The sequence below is a fragment of the Macrosteles quadrilineatus genome, unplaced genomic scaffold, assembly GCF_028750875.1.
Source record: "Macrosteles quadrilineatus isolate MER2022 unplaced genomic scaffold, UCM_ALF_1.0 Scaffold_9__3_contigs__length_116548681, whole genome shotgun sequence".
Taxonomy (NCBI): domain Eukaryota; kingdom Metazoa; phylum Arthropoda; class Insecta; order Hemiptera; family Cicadellidae; genus Macrosteles; species Macrosteles quadrilineatus.
In genome coordinates this window covers 109,438,341-109,455,147 of record NW_026542602.1, presented here as the reverse complement: position 1 = coordinate 109,455,147, position 16,807 = coordinate 109,438,341, and the positions used below count along the sequence as shown (strand labels likewise).

Here is a 16,807-nt window from a genome sequence, read left to right as displayed (position 1 = left end):
ATTGAACGACAATCACCACAGGTTAACGTTAGGTGAGAATACGATAACGTATTATTAGTTTTTTGATATATTGATTTATTATGTATTAACAAAAGTTTTTTTTTTGTTTCAGTCAAGAAAGCTCGCTATTTCGGGGCACAAGGTAAGAATATCATTATTTTACAGAATCTATATGCTTAAATAAATATTTGTCATAAAAAGTGATAGTCCGATTAGTTACAACAGAAATATAGTATTTTAAAATATTTGTTATCGTTATAGCATATCTGCTCGGGTTTTGAGTTTCAGTAGCGCTCTAATGCAGATGTACGTAATTTTTACTATATGCATATTAAGCACCGTAGAGAGCCGATTATCTGAAACAATTGGGGTTTGGAGGTGTTCAGATGATTGTTTGTTGTTTTTTTTCAGATTATTGTTTGTTGTATGGGTAAATTCTTCATATGTCTTCAAGTTATGGGGTTTTATTTGGAAATTCTTCTAGGGATCTGTCTTACTGGCTTCCAAAGTTGCTATGTTGGAAGAATTAAGGTAGAATACGTCTATCTTCAAAATTAAGTGATTGATCTTATTGCTACACTACAGTATGTTGTAATTTTTTGGATCTATTGACTTCAAATATAATTAGTAGTTTAAAAGTAAGAAGTTCTACAAAGCAATTAAGTCTATCTACTCGAATTTTAAATCACAATGTTACACTACTTTAAACTCGTATCAGCATCACTTACACACTCTACTAGGATGCCAACTGAATTAAAACAATTTCATCACACTGAGTAAAATGAATGAGTAACTCATTTATTTTATACTTTGCTCGTCCTGCGCACAGGTCTTGTGCGGCCTATGCGGGACTAGTGTTCGTATTTTGTATGCATATGTTGTAAACATTTTTGGAAATAAAACAGATTTTGGTTTGATTTGATTTGAACTATTTTATATGGCAGATCTCAAGAACAGCACTCTGTCACTCCAGTCCGGACACAGTCCGGACTGTGTGTCCGTTACTCTGTCCGCGTTCTCTTCCCGTTGCGAATTACGGGTATAGCAACTAGTATATAGTTGATTGCTCTCTGTAATTTATGTTCTTGCCTGGGTTCCATGTAAGTTATAAATTTAGACGCTAACGTATTATTGACACATTTTTTAACTTTTCATCATTTGAGAATACATCCAGTTTCTCAAGTAATCTTAATGTTATACAATTACGTCATTTTTTACATCATTAGGAAATAATTTATTTCTATATCTATGCCAATTTAATTTATCTTACGCTAAGCAGTCATTAAGACAATAATTAATATCCAGTAATGTTTATTATTCATTGTCAAAAAAATCATTATTTTAATTATTTGTGCAAAAAATCAACCATAATCATATTATGAAATTTAAATTAAGAACATGATTTCCAAGCTACTATAATACCCTCAAACTTCATAGCTTCATGACCTGGTTTTGATTTTAGGTCGAGGAGTACATAAAGGTGCCTTCCTTGAGTCAGTTTCATCAAATGAACCGGTGGAACTGATACTATACACTTAATTCAGGACAATTATATTTCTGGTTGTGTGGTATACAGAATTAAAAAAAAATTTATATACACACTTTTCTGTTAACCATACAATCGTTCGTATTTAACAAACGTTTCACAAATTTAAAAAAGCATTTTTTTTTTGTTTCAGCCGCACAGAATGACTCGTACGTCACGCTCAAGCTGCAGAATGTCAAGTCAACGACGGTAACAGTAAAAGGGGCCAATCCGTGCTGGGAACAAGACTTCCTCTTGTAAGTATAAGATGTATAATAAATGGTAAAAGCGTTGTATAGTGTATTAATCAATGCCATCCAGTTAAGAGAAAGAGTTTAGATTATTTTGTTTGATAACATTTAGCTTATATCACACGAAAACTGCCAAATATGATCCTGAATATGTACACAAGAATGATGGATTTTGAACGGAGTGTCATAGTGAGTGTTTTTAGAGTGTTATAGCAGTCCACTAACTTTGAATACCACAAGTAGACTCATCATCATAATATAAACCTAAAGCTCTTTTATGTATGTTTTGTGTCTAAATTAAGCTTAAAACACGTAAATTGACCTAATACATGTTTTGTTGTATTGCATGAGGTTAAATAATGTTTAACAGTTGAATAAATAGCTAAAACACGCATCGCCCAAACACCATACATATCTCACTCGTATAAACGATATAAATAGTGTAGGACGGGTATACAATTTATGATCTCTGTGTTTCATCCGTCTATTAGAGCCAGAACCCACCGTCCAAGTTGTTACTGGTCTCATTACCGCCAAACTTTAGGTGGGAAGGCAATTCATAAACGTCTTTGGTAGAACCTGACAAGAAAAATATAGCTAACTTTAGAGGTCATAAACTATAAAAAAAACCTAAATGCCAGTAACGGCCAGAACCCTCAAGGCTAAAGTCACATGATAACCTGACTTTACGAAACGTGACGAACAATCCCGGGTCTGTGTCCAACAATGTAGAGGGGTTTTAGTGTGTAGTATCGTCGTCCAGGAGTCTCACACTGCAGGCTCATGTGTGTAATTTCACTACAAATCCCGAAAGTGGCCCGTTTGACAGCAAGTAAGGGGTTTACGAGCGAGGCGAAGCCGATTCCGGAAAACGACTGTTAAGCCCCGTAATGGAACTTTCATAACGATTAGTGAAACATACTTACGATAGCCTACTAAGTGTCACGGTGCAATTAATCACACAAAGCTTTTTGGTTTTAACTTGCGTATGCACAAATATTCCATAGTTTACTAAATTAACTTTTAAGTTTTCATAGAACTGTTTCACAATTTGTTAAAAAGTCAGGAGTCAACTTCTTAGTTAATTGTTTTACAGTTACACAATAAGTATCCTGTTAAGTAAATATGAGCAAGATAAACGAGGTGTTGGAAGAGAGAGCTATTTCATTTTTCAAGTCATAACAAACGTAAACATCTGAATAAATTTGTCTCACTTGCTTAGAACAATAACTCAGAAGAACAATCCGCCGGCCAGATGACAGCTAGTCGTCGGGGTTTTTATCATTATTTAAACATTACTAAAAGAGTTTGTTTTCTAACATAACTTGGAGTCTGTCCAATTTTTGCTTTACAAAATTAGTTACTGTAGCATCCATTTTGCAGTATATTGATTAGTGTAAAAGAGATTTATAAACAACGCCATAGTTAGTTTAGCCAAGTGATAATTAGGTAAATAAGATTCTGGTGTATCGGGCTGCTCTAATTGGACTATATTTTATACAAAATTATGTTGCTGTATGTGAAATAATAGTTTCAATCTAAACATGTTTTTTTTATGCAATACTAGTACCTTTAAACGATTAGTTTAGTGGACGGATTACAAAATTACTTTATTAATGAGTTGTCTTAATTTCATACAAGGTAAATTGTTTTTGTATGCAAGAAGCATTGGAAGAACGTTTGGCCATATTCGTTAACATTTTTTGGGTTAAAATAGGTACAAAAACTTCATGGGATTTGTTAACATTAATATTTCGAATATAAAAAAAATGTTTGCATATCATACAATATATCAGAAATAATAATATAGAAATTAATTTATGTAAATAAATCAAAATGTCTAAATGCTGTAATATCCTAATACGAGGCTGAAAGACTATTCAATTTAGATTAATGAACCACATTTCAAAATGTATAGAAAAGTGTATACATAGATTTAAATAAACTTCTCTAAAGATTTATCATACTCGTGGATCATATGAAGAAAGCATAAGGCTACTCCGATATATGTAGATGGAGTTTTGTTGTTTATAATTTGATTCTTCTTTTGGCCAACTTTAATACTATTTTGTCTGGTATACAAGTTAGTAATTTGGTTTGATCAAGTCAAAATTAGAAAATGTAAAATCTTCACTGAAGTATGAGAAAACATGTAGTCGATTTTAGCTAACTCAAACAATATGAACCTAATCCCTTTTACAACAATTTCATGTTGATTATAGGATGACAAGTGAATTTTTTTACTATTTATAAAGACTTTTGTTTTAATACATTTAATTTAAATTAAACCCTTAATATTTTGAAAGAACGTATTCTTATTTAATAACCAAAAGATCCCGTCCGGCTTTGCCTGTGACAATATTAAACACCTCTGCTGCAGCAAACCTGCAGACCAAGCGAATTTGCATTTCACTAAAATACTCCCTTTGAGATGTCAGATTTAATCCCTATTCAAATACTATTTGATTCAACGAGTAAGTAAGTTTTTCAGCTACAGGGAAGACAATAAAGCGGGTTTAAGTGAAATCTTGATAGCTTAGTATAAAATAAATATATTCAAAAAAATCTTTCCGCAAAAAGCAAACTTAAGCAAACTATTTATGAACAATAAAAATAACATGTAAATTTTAAAATTACATATTCTGGAAGTTTTCTCCAAGCCTATTAGGCGTGCATGCTACAACCATCCAAATAATAACTTGTTGGTTATATAAAATACGCTCCAAGAAATGGTTTAGAAAGAAATTAAGAAAGGTTATGTTTTGAGGGCTAAAAATAAGAAAATGTTCTTCTTGTAGATAAGAGAGTTAAATTTATAAACAACACAAGGGCTAAGAACTGATCCCTATGGAGCTCCATGGAGGTGTTTGTCATAAAGTACTTCTGTTTCAATTTAACACTTAAATTTAACTTCTTCTCTTTGAACCAGCGTTCCAGCTGTAAACACAAGTTTTTACCACAACTTCACAACTCTTACATAAAGCGTGTGCTGTTGTTTGAATAACCTCACAATAGTTTTGATATTCTAGTTTTCCTTGTCACACTTTTCTTATTTAGGTCTACGTTACTACTATGTACTATGTACTAGATTGTTCACTAAGCCAAGTTCTCAAATGGAAGATGAGTAAAAAATTAAAAAAAAAAAAAATATATTAAACTATTATGATCTCTAAAAGCAACATTAAGAACTCAGAACCAAAAACCCAGTTACTTATTTGAATCAAGTTCTCGCATTACTTTAACGGATTTTTCATCAAAAAATAAACATTAACCATCGCAGTTATTTATACTAGTGCAATCGTGCAAGATGCAAAAAACGGCATTTTGAACGTTAATAACTTTTTTATGTATGCCACTAAACCAAATAAATTTAATATAAAATGTAACGAATAGGATAATAAGACATATTTATTGGTTACTAAGGAGGGTATTCTAAACTGCAATAAGCGTCCAAGTAGAGGGATTCAAGAGATTTATAAGTAGGTACACATTATAATGTTTTCCACGTATAAGTCAACCTCGACCGTTCTAAGCACCCGTATTGTACACCCAAGGACATATCTATGTTTTCAAGCCAGTATTATCTCATTATGTATTTTCTCATTAGGTTTTTCATCAAGGACGGCCTAACGAGAGTTTAATGGTTAATAGACTCTGTTTTATAATCCTAGGGAGGTCTATATCCTTGACACTTGATGAAGCTACACCTCTCCATTACAACCTTCCATTAGTGAAAACCCCGTGAAAGGACAACAGAATTCATATTCTTATTATATGTACATAATTTTACAAACTTTCATTGTTAGATAATTTATATGCCAATAAAATATTATTAAGAGCTTAAACTGGACAACTTTCTTAAGCATACGAGAGTAATATTGCTGTCAACGTTTTAACAAATGACTTTGAAAGGTGACTTTTTGAGTTGTTAAAAGTGAAGTCAGCCATGATACACGTGCTGACAGAAATTATTCACTACCAAGTTACTAACAAGTGTTAGTGAATGTACTGTTGTGCGCCACTGTTAGTTGTTGGCGACTCACTGACTGTCAAAAGTAAAGTTTTGTTGAGTGAAGCTAGTTGTAGAACACGTGCTAACTGAGAGTTCATTTAACATCTTACTAATGACTGTTATTAAATCTACAGTAAAGTTTTACTTTAGACGTTAGTTGTGATGAACAGCAATTGAATGTTCATTAATTTCCTCGCCTTCTTATCGGATGTATTTAAAAATCACATTAACCTTGATATAAACATGCTGTGTATTTCCTTTAATTTCATCTGAACTTCTCATTCAGTGAGAATATAGTAATCTATAAAGAATTCGTATTTAAAATTTACAATTCTCCGCTCATATTCACTTTAACTAAATATCCTGAACATCCTGTTACGTTAAAGTGTCACTCATTCAGAAGTTAACTATTCTGACTCCAAACCGAAAACCAACATCCACCTATTTCGTTCTATGTTCCATTATATGTAGAAAAGACATTTAGTAAATAAGTCAGTCAACTATTCTTAGTTGAAAACTACAATCACCCTTTACCTATTTCAGCTTAGGCCTACCAATTTAATTTGTGTATTCAGAAGGCATTCATTCATTAAGAAAGAATTTTAGTTACAGCCTAAAATAGTCTTACACTCATTTACCTTTAACTAAATAGCCCAGTATGCTTGGAATTTAATTTATTTTGTGATCAATTCCTTATTCAAACCTACCATCTCCCTACACTCGTTTCGCCATACTAGATATCCTTATTTCTTGTCCTATTAACCTACTATCAATCTATGCATCGTTTACTTTTATTGGATGTTATAAAGAGTGTTTTCCATAAATCTATTATATTTTGACCTGATTTGTTTCCAGTGAGACGAACGATGTAAACACAGGGCTGCTGATCGAGGTTTGGAGTAAGGGGATGATCTGGGACCGGGCCCTTGGCTACCACTTCCTCCCTCTGCCTTCCGTCCACTACTCCAGTGAGGTCAGTGCCTACTTTTTTTCCTTTTTTTTAGGGGGGGAGAGGTTTTTGTTTTGTGGACCTGGGACTTGTTCCGAATGGAGTTGTACACCACGCCTCGCATTCTAAGTGTTGATTATCCTGATCAAATATACAACATACATTATCACACGTGTTCATAGGTAGAAATTATTTGGACTATGATCACATTACAAAATAAACAGGTACTCAGTGCCTATTTTACACAGTAGCCCCTCAGAACAATAATGGCTAAAAATGCAATCATATTTTTTACGACTCGTTACCTGTGCGTATGATTGAAAATCAAACTAAAATCAGATTCTTAAAAATATTTTTGTCTTAAACACAGATGGGTTCCTACACAGGCAATATGAGGGCAAGGCAATGATTATCAATAAATAACAAAAATATTCTAAGTAACTATAACATAAAAATAACCATTGTAATTGATCAATCGTCGACAGAAAAAGGGATCTCCAATAGGAAGCAAAAATTCTTTTTTTGGAATAAATAAGTAAAGAATTTCACTCTTTTTTATACTGTTTTATAGATGTTTAACTTATAAGTTTTTAAATAATGGTGTTGAGCCTGTGATTGGATTATAAATATTTCAGTAAAAAAATTATATTTTGTTGAGGAGTATTTTCTAAAAATCTTAACACAGATGCCTTTTTGTTTATTACCAAAATGGATGTTGTTACATTGGATACGAAAATACTCTTCAGTATTGTTTAAGAGGCCATCTAATATAATAACTGAATATTTATATTTATGAAACAATAATTACACTCAAGCTAATGTAACACATACTACACAATCAATTTAGCTCAACTAAATTATGTTCTATTATGAATTCTGAGAATGGACGATAATAAAATGATATCACAAAATTGAAATTATATTATGCCATCCAGACTGCGAGGTGTTTTCTTGATGTTTCCACGAATCCAGCAATTTTCCTTATTAAAGTTGATATTTTGATATTCATATATTCCGTGTAATACAGGTGATTTAACTCTTTGAAACATATACAACTGATACAGTTATTACATTAGTTGATTATATTGGTTAAAAGGGCGTAAAAATTATGTATATCTACATGAAATTGTATTTTATAATAAGACTGAATATTGCGATGAGGATATAACGTTTATTGACTGTATACTGTTATGAGTTTGTATGGTGTCAAAAATCTGTATACTGTCACGACAAGCATACTATTGCATACTGTACAACTTCATTACACATTATACTGTCATTATGTGAACGTTTAGAGACTATTACGTCACGAGAGGGTATAACCATAGATTAAACATACTCCCTTAGTATGTATGTTTAGTATGTATTTATGTTTCCCTAAGGGAGTATGTTTAATCTATGGTATAACATCACATTTATTGTGTGAACGTCACATATTCATGCAAACGTAAAAATTTTGTGTTTCTATATTAGTAGGGGGAAAGTGGTAGGTAAGTACTACACGTACTTAATAAGATTGTTAAGATGCAGCTTATTTGGTCAATACTAAAGGACTCTCAATTAATGAGTGAAAGAATCATGGTAGGCCTAAGTAACGTATGCTTCAGGGCTTACTACTTAGGACGAATGTCATCGATTAAAAGGAATAATTTTGTAAAAAAAAAAAACAAGATTATAACACAGTAAATACATTTGTTTGTATACATTTTTAACGACTACCCAATCTATTGATTTTGTGTTACTGGTGTTACACAATGTGTATTACCGTTTTGTAAGTGTGTACAGTATTAGTGTAGAAACATTTCAATTTTTATTATATCATTGTAAAAGAAAAAATACTAATCAAGAAGTAATTTATAGTTTGACATGATCAAAGGATGATTTAAAAAGCGTAACAGTCCAAGTACATCGATTACATTATAAAGTTTAAAGGTGTTTCTTAATGGAAGAACCTTGTAGAGTAAAAGGTATAACTTAATTTAAACTTAAACGTAAACAATCAGATCCATGCTTTTTGTAAAAAGAGTCTCTCTTTTACTTCAAACATTCATTAAGAGTAGCAACTTTTAAGACGAAAGATGGCTACTTTCATCAATTATTTACCATCCGAGGGTGCTGATTCTTTTTCTTTTATTCGTTTTTTTAATTTCTAATATTAGCTTAAAATCCATTGACATATTGTGTGTTTTTAGCGAATTTCCCATATTGGGAATAAGCTATTACTATCGTAGTCTTAGTAAGACCTGGACCCGGGACCGATTTACGTTTTTATTTTGAGGTGCTCAGAGGCCGAAAACACCATCCGTTCGAATACAGATATACATTATATATTTATGGGTTTTATGGGATTACAATTGGTTTTTCCCTTTTTTGACCCTAAAAACATAATAGTTTACAATTTCTTTCCAAACAGTTGTATAGAGCTTAAAAAACTAATGATTATATTGGAAAATGCATTTATTTGATCCTAGCTACGTATTTTACAAACATACCTTTAAACCCTCCCTTTTGCAACAAACCTAAGAACTCGTTAAACGAATGCTATTTAAATAGGGATTAAATGTAATATATTGAAGGAGATATTTTAGTGTAAATCTAATCAGGGAAATGGAAATTCACTTGGTTTGCAGGTTTGCTGCGTTAGGGATATTATATATATTGTTCGAAATATTGAACTTTATTATCCCATAGATTGTTCATCCACTCTATTTCAAATAAAGATTTTACTTTTAAGTACACGTCATAATAGTAATACAATGTTCTTAAATATTACAGTAGATACTATGTTAAAATAACTAACTTTATTGTATTTAGAGGAAAATTTTCGATTAAAGGAGTGTAGGAGTTTTGCCAACGGGTATCAGGTAGAAAGGGTCCCCATCCGTGAATTCCTCATACTGCGGAGTTTTGCCATCGGTTGTGGGTTGCGCGAGAGGGGGAGGGAGAGAGAAAGAGAGAGAGATTACACGTGACCGTGAGGGTAGCTTCCGCTAGGGATGGACAAACCAGGCAGGATGCTGACTGTGTTCAGTATTGCAGTTAAGCACTTCTGATTGTGAAAGGAAATGTATTGAATTTGTAACCTAACCTAACCTAACCTAACCTAACCTAACCTAACCTTACCTAACCTTACCTAACCTAACCTTACCTAACCTAACCTAACCTAACCCACTGCGACAAGCGCATAACTGCCAAGCGTAGACAACCCTGACAATCGCTCTCCCTCCCTCCCTCACACTCTTTCTCCCACCACCACCGTTGGCAAATCTCCGCACCAAGAGGTGGCCGAAGGCATCCCCCCATCTACCTGACACCCGTTGGCAAAACTCCGGTTCCCCGATTAAAGCCAATACTCCAATATTCATTGTAATTTCAAAAAAAAACTATAACTTTTGTTACGAAGGACAAATTTATTTCATTTTTATATGGTAACAGGCATATTTATTTACTCCAGTAACAACACAACTAAAATAAATGTATTCTAAGTTAAGCTATGTAGTTAACGTTGCTGTTTAGAGTTTAGAGTGTATTTCTTCTTTTTCGAGACAAATGATCAGTAGGTAGATAATGACTTTAGATAATGTATATACCAAGACTGCGCCCTCTACATATAATATTGCGAGCCAAATCAGGAATATAAATAAATTGTAATCTAAAGCTTTGGTGGCACCGATGCAAACGAACGCAGTTAATTGCTTGGAACATTTTGGCCGACTAAGCTTGCCTGGATTGCATAGAGCTATCCATTATACTTTTTTTAGTGTTTGAAAATGGCCATGTTCATTTATAACCATTTGTTATGAAAACGTATATAATGTTAAAAAAAATCGTCTAAAATGGTCTAAAATTTTGAATATATGTAACTAGCGAACAAATCCACAAACGCAAAAACGTTTGACACAAGCATAGTGTTTTACCTTATTCTAAAGCAAGCCGTAGTAGGTAGGTCCCAAACACGTATTGAAAATACGAATGCATTTTGTTCCCTCCAGTACGACAAATATTTTGGTTTTTAAATCTCAAAAACTTACTTTTTCTGGGTTTCATGAATGATTAAGGAATATATCGTGCGCAATTACAAAGGTTTGGTTGTGTTGCTAGCTTAGCCTAGCGTCTCGGATTTTGGTGCGGGAAAGTTGTAAATACATAACCATAAATACAGATAAATATTCAATATGCAATGTGCTTTTTTGAATTCACCATAATTAATGTTTATTGAATAATGTTTTTATAACAAGTGGGCATAGAAAGTAATTTGAAGTTTAGATGTAGGTTATCAGACGAAACTGCGCCAATCATGAAACTGTGCGAATCATGAAACTAGATGCTTCTCTAGGTTCTTTAAATGAAACCAGGTTATACTCGAGGATTCAAACTACGAATCACACAGTCAGTCATTTACCTCTAATGACTCTACCTGGTGGGTTGAACAGTCTTACACAAATGAGCCAAGCTAGATTTTAATTTAATTTTTTTAATAATGGTTTATCCCTTTAACAAAAGTATAGTGGTAGATTAAAGATTACGTCAATACGAAATAAGGGTTGCGCATGGATTTTTGAACTCATAGAAAAAAGAACAAACAACATAATCCCCCCTCCTCCCAGAAAAATCCCCCCTTCCCACCCCCTAATTCCCCCCTTACTTTGTTCTATTTTATTGTTGAAAATGTAGAAATGTGTCAAAGTAGTTTGAGATTATTACCGTCGTGGTGGGGTGAAAAAAAAACTATGATATCTTATGAAATGTATTATGTTTATTGGCCTAAACAGTTTTTCTATTTTGAATAGTGGCAGTCTAGGGCACCCATTCTGCAGACATTTGTAGTTTTTACCTAAATCTAAACATATACTGGTTATATTTATTAAACTACGAACCTTTTTAGCGAATTTCCCATTTAGGAAATAAGCTATTACCGTAGGTCTCATGGTAAGACCTGGACCCAGGACCAATTTACTTTTTCGTTTTGAGGTCCCCCAGAGGTAAAAAAAAAACACCACCAATTTGGTACAAACGTGTAAACCTACGTTTATTCGAGCGAGTCCGCAAACCAGCATAATCCGGCCATGGGAACGGGGGTTTATGGGGGGTTTTATGGGGTAAAAATGGCTTTTCCCATTTTTTACCCTGAAAACAAAATTCTGCAATTTCTTCCTAGACCATTTTGTAAAGCTTAAAAAAAGAAATAATTTAGTATATTGAAGCACTATTGTACGTTTAACGGTCGCGGAGAAAAAACGTGTAATTTTAAATTCCCATGTTATTCTTATGGAGAAAATAAAAACTGTTGTTGTTTACTTGTTTATGGAAGTATGTTCCATCGCCAAAAAACACGTTTTACCTTCCCCTTAGCAGCAAACCTAAGCACTTGTTGAATCTAAAGTTATTTAAATTGGAAATAAGTAAGTCTTATTTTAGTGAAAATTTAATCAGACAAGTCAAAATTTTCTTACTTTGTAGGTTTGCTGTGGCAGGGGTATCAGATTTAAGTTTGAGATAAACTTGTAGGTAAACAAATTTGTACCGGTAGGTAAAAATTTTTAAATACACTCACTTCAATTAGATATATTAGTAGTCGCTATAGACAAAATTAAAATACAACAAAGAACTAAGTATCCATAGAAACAAATCATTTTACAGAGATATATCTTACAAGTGGCATCAATAAAAATTTACTCTTAGTTGAATATTTCTGAACAGTAAACAAGCAATGGACGTGACTCGTATTCTGGTGGTGCTGGCAGGTGTGGGTATTTTCGTGACAATAAGTTGGATTTTGGAGCAGTTATTTGATTGGTAAGTTATTCGATTGACCTCCACCAGCTCCTTTCATCCGTTACCTGCTCTAATAGATTGACAAGACCTTTCTCCCACCCCCACAACATCTGGGGGTGAAGGTGCTGCAGATGAAGGAAAAATGAAGCAGACAGTTGAAAATGAAGCAACAAAACGAAAAGAAACACCATGTGGAGACAAAATACCCAACCTTGACAACAAATACCCAACTTTGACAACACATACCCAACCTTGACAACAAATACCGAAACTTGACAAAAATACCCAACCTTGACTAGAAGTACCCAACCTTGACGAAACAAACCTATCGCGAGCCTAAGCAACAGGAACCTTAGAAAGTTTTCAAATTGAATTGAAAGACGTATCAAGAAACACCTGACTTAGAAGATCCTGGGGCATCAACTATGAAACCTTTTTCAATAAACATTGTTTTCTATTGGATATTTTTGAATTATTTTATATATACATAAGTCCGTAGTAAGGATCATGGTAATAGGTTATAGAAATACGACATCGGATGTGATGGAAATGTGAATAAAGCTAAAAAACTTTTGAGTGTTTGGAATCAAGATAAAATTTATGAAAGATCTTAAATCGGCTACAAATTAAGATGTAACCTGATAACTGAAACAAACAGTTAACCTAGAAATGTATCCTCCATCATACAGTATGATGCTAAGGGTATCAATACGCAAATTTGACGAACATATACAGTTTGATATTTTAGCCTATTGACGCATTGTTGTAGGATGCTTAGTGGTTACAGAGAAAATTCTAAAATATATACCTAAATTGGAATTAGGCTAACTATGTTTTTCTTATGGAGAATAATAAGTAAACTGTTGTAGTTTTCTTGGTTATGGATAAGTTTTGATTATAGACATCCCAAGAACAAAACAACCTGCGCAGAAACGGAAAGATCACGTGGTTTGCGCCGGTAGGTGTGGCGTACACTTCAAACCTGCACGGCTCGAATTTGCCCAGGGTTCTTTTGTTTAAGGGTGTCTATAGAGTTAAAATTATTCATTTCATACTACGCTTTGATTAATTTACTAATATTTTTTTGAAAGAAAATCATTTTTACTTCTAGTTTAAGGAAATATTTGAGTAAAAAGCCAATCTGAATAGTGGAAATTCGCTTAATCCGCAGATTTGCTGTGGTGGGGGTATTATATTACTCATATAACAGTGTCAATCAAAAATGAACTGAAACATTTTCCTTATCTTTTAATAGTAAAAATCTTACAATTTTCCTAATGGTTTGTTGAATATTAATTGGTATTGGGCTTGAATTGCGTGTAAATTTCCTCCCGTTTTTCATGTTTGCTGAGACTGGGCTTAAGATATAATTTAAATATCTCATTTCATATTTTGCAATGGGAAGGTCACAAGATTTATTTAGCCGTCTATGATTGCTTCAGCCATTCAAGAGGAGTATTTGTAAAACAAAATGAGGAGTGTAGTATAAGAGCTTCGCTCGCTACGCTAAAAAAGCGGCAGATTGTGTTATTATTGTGTTAAGACTTAGTACCGGTGGACCAATACTAAGCCCGGCACCCAGTTATGTCTAAGTTGTGGTTAATTGGGTTGTGGTTAATTAATTGGGGGTTAATCGTTAAAACAATATCGTTAACAGACATTTTATAATTTATGAAAACATTTTTATTACAAACCATATACATTTGGTCGCTGTAATAATAGCAACTTTGTAATGTAAAGGTTAGCAATTAATTTGTTTGACTTTTACCCTCACCAATGACGACAAAAAAAATATATAATAAAAACCATTAATTTCAAAATGGATTATGACAACAATTTTTCACTTTCACGCTTTTACGACTAAAGAGCTTGAGATTCTGTCTATGGTTTTCATTGGGATTTATCAATCGGTAATATTTTTATGCCAATTAAAACCCCCAGATGTAATTAGTTTATTTGGAATGCCTCAGTACTTTAGTCAAAAAATCTTAAACATTTAGTCAAGCTCCTTCTGCTGGATCTCGAGATATATATTACAGACATACATCCATACATACATATAGACAGACAATTATTCAATTATAAATTATTTAAGATGGGGACACCACTATGTTCGTATTTTAACCCAAATAACAGTGAAGGATAAGTGTAGGATGATTGGCGCGATCTTGTAGTCTTGTTAGTGACTAAGGCCGACATACTCCTTAGACACAGCTGTAAATAATAAGCCCATACAGCTACTGGCAACTAAGAGACCTACAGTTTCTAGTGGAATCCGAATCACATTTTTGCCTTGGTATATACGAATTGGTCTAATTATCAGGTTAGTACTGCGGATAGTCGTAGATAGATAGACATAGCTCGTATTAGAATATAAAATATTTTGCATGTTTTATGGTTCTCCAATCATCATTATTTTTACATTTAATAAAAATACATAATATCAGTGTAATATTTACGAATGGTAAAAATAAATTGTACACGTAAACTTCTCTCAAACTTAAATTGATCATCTACACAAAAAACCGTATTTACCATAAGCAGTATAAAACAATACTCCTCGAAACTAATAATCTAAATATATAAAAGGCAAAGCCCTCACTGACTGACTGACTGACTGACTGACTGACTGACTCACTCACTCACTCATCACTAATTCTCCAACTTCCCATTTACCTAGGAGGCTGAAATTCGGTACACCGATTCTTTGGGCTTTAAATAGGAAAACTAAGTAGTTTTTATTCTGATCGGGCTTTCGGGCTCCGCCCCAGTGGCTCTGGAGTTTCCCATGTTAACCTTATGATTTTCATATTTAAAAGGAATTTCTTAACAGCTGTTTCAATTAAACAAGTTGGTTCTGTTCTATGATGTTCAATAGCATTAAAGTTACAAGGATTACCAACAGGGTGCAGCACTATTATTTTTTAAATTTATGACTACAGCCAATTTGCAACCAAAAGGTGAGTGAGCGTAGCGAACGAACTTCAACCTGGAAGCGAGTGAGCGTAGCGAACGAGCTAACCCGAAGGTAAGTGAGCGGAGCGAACGAGCTCCAACCTAAAGGTGAGTGAGCGTAGCGAACGAACATCAACCAGGACGTGATTGAGCCACGCGAACGAGCTCACTTGTGAAGTTGAACGGAGCAAAGCCCGCGGGTACAGCTAGTGCATTTATAAACTAACTACGGTTATTGGAAACAATCGTTTATTTAACTTCGTAGATTGCTTTAAATTCAAAAACAGATTGTTCGATAAGATCTCCATTGTTATCGTAAGACCTCATAAGTCGTTGCCAGTCAGTATTACCAACGTCAAGAAGGCTTATATTGTGTATGATCCTCTTAGAAAGGCTTGTTACAACGTCTAATGGGAATCGAAATAGTATTTATATACAATTAGCCTCATGATTATTATCATATGAAGAAAATCTACTTGCTTCGTCGTATCAGAGTAGTTGACAATTATTGAGATAAAAATGTCTTTATTGTTCAATAATAACACTCAGTGTGAAGTTGTTTTTATAAATGAGATTTAACCTCAATTAACCTAAAGTTAACAAATTTGGTTAACGTTTCTTCAATTTCAATTGCGCGTCCATCCAAGTAAATCTACTAGTGTAAACATGTGAATGATACACCATAAAAATATGCCTAATAATTTATCCTATAATTTTTATTTAGTCTGATCAAAATGCATAACTAGCTTAAACGAACCTATTTTCGTAAGAAATGGACTTAATCAATCGTTGTCGTACCGCGGGTGGTAGGTGTAACGGTTGTAAGTGACAAAGCTTGTTTCCTTGTAATCTAAACATCACCATGATGAGAAGATTTAATAATGGTCCAATAATGATTCTTTTTAATGGTTCAATATTGTGGCCAGCTGTTCTTGATCGTTATAAAAAATAGTTTTGGTAAAAAAGAACAGCCGATCCTAGTGGCTAGTGAGTAGACCTAAGCTTCTCACCTACCTTCATTATTTTACACTTATCCTGAATTCATATTTAACCTAAAATACTCAACTTCGTGGTGTTGTTGTCTGAAAAGTAATGATAGTGATACATATGAAAGAAAACATCCGTGCTACCATGGAAAACGTTCCAAACTTACCTCTTGGTTATAATTGACTCCATATGTTACCACGTCCATAATTCCAAAGCACTGCTTTTTATATTTTTAAATTGTTATCGAATGGAAATCGGACTCATCCTTCTCATTATTAGTGCTAAACATTATCTTGCCTCCTCCACTATCGTCGGTTTATTAGCGTGTTGTACAAACCAGCTGTTTCTCTTGT

The 16,807-nt window shown here is 33.4% G+C and overlaps 1 protein-coding gene across 1 annotated transcript in view; it reads left to right on the top strand.

The window, feature by feature from the left end:
• LOC129003720 (uncharacterized protein DDB_G0283357-like) overlaps nucleotides 1-16,807 on the top strand; it is a 159,320-nt gene that overhangs the window by 63,982 nt on the left and 78,531 nt on the right. The window contains exons 3-5 of the mRNA XM_054432016.1: nucleotides 113-142; nucleotides 1,680-1,782; nucleotides 6,644-6,761. Of these exons, the coding sequence (XP_054287991.1) occupies nucleotides 113-142; nucleotides 1,680-1,782; nucleotides 6,644-6,761 (251 nt within the window). The remainder of the gene's footprint in view (nucleotides 1-112; nucleotides 143-1,679; nucleotides 1,783-6,643; nucleotides 6,762-16,807) is intronic.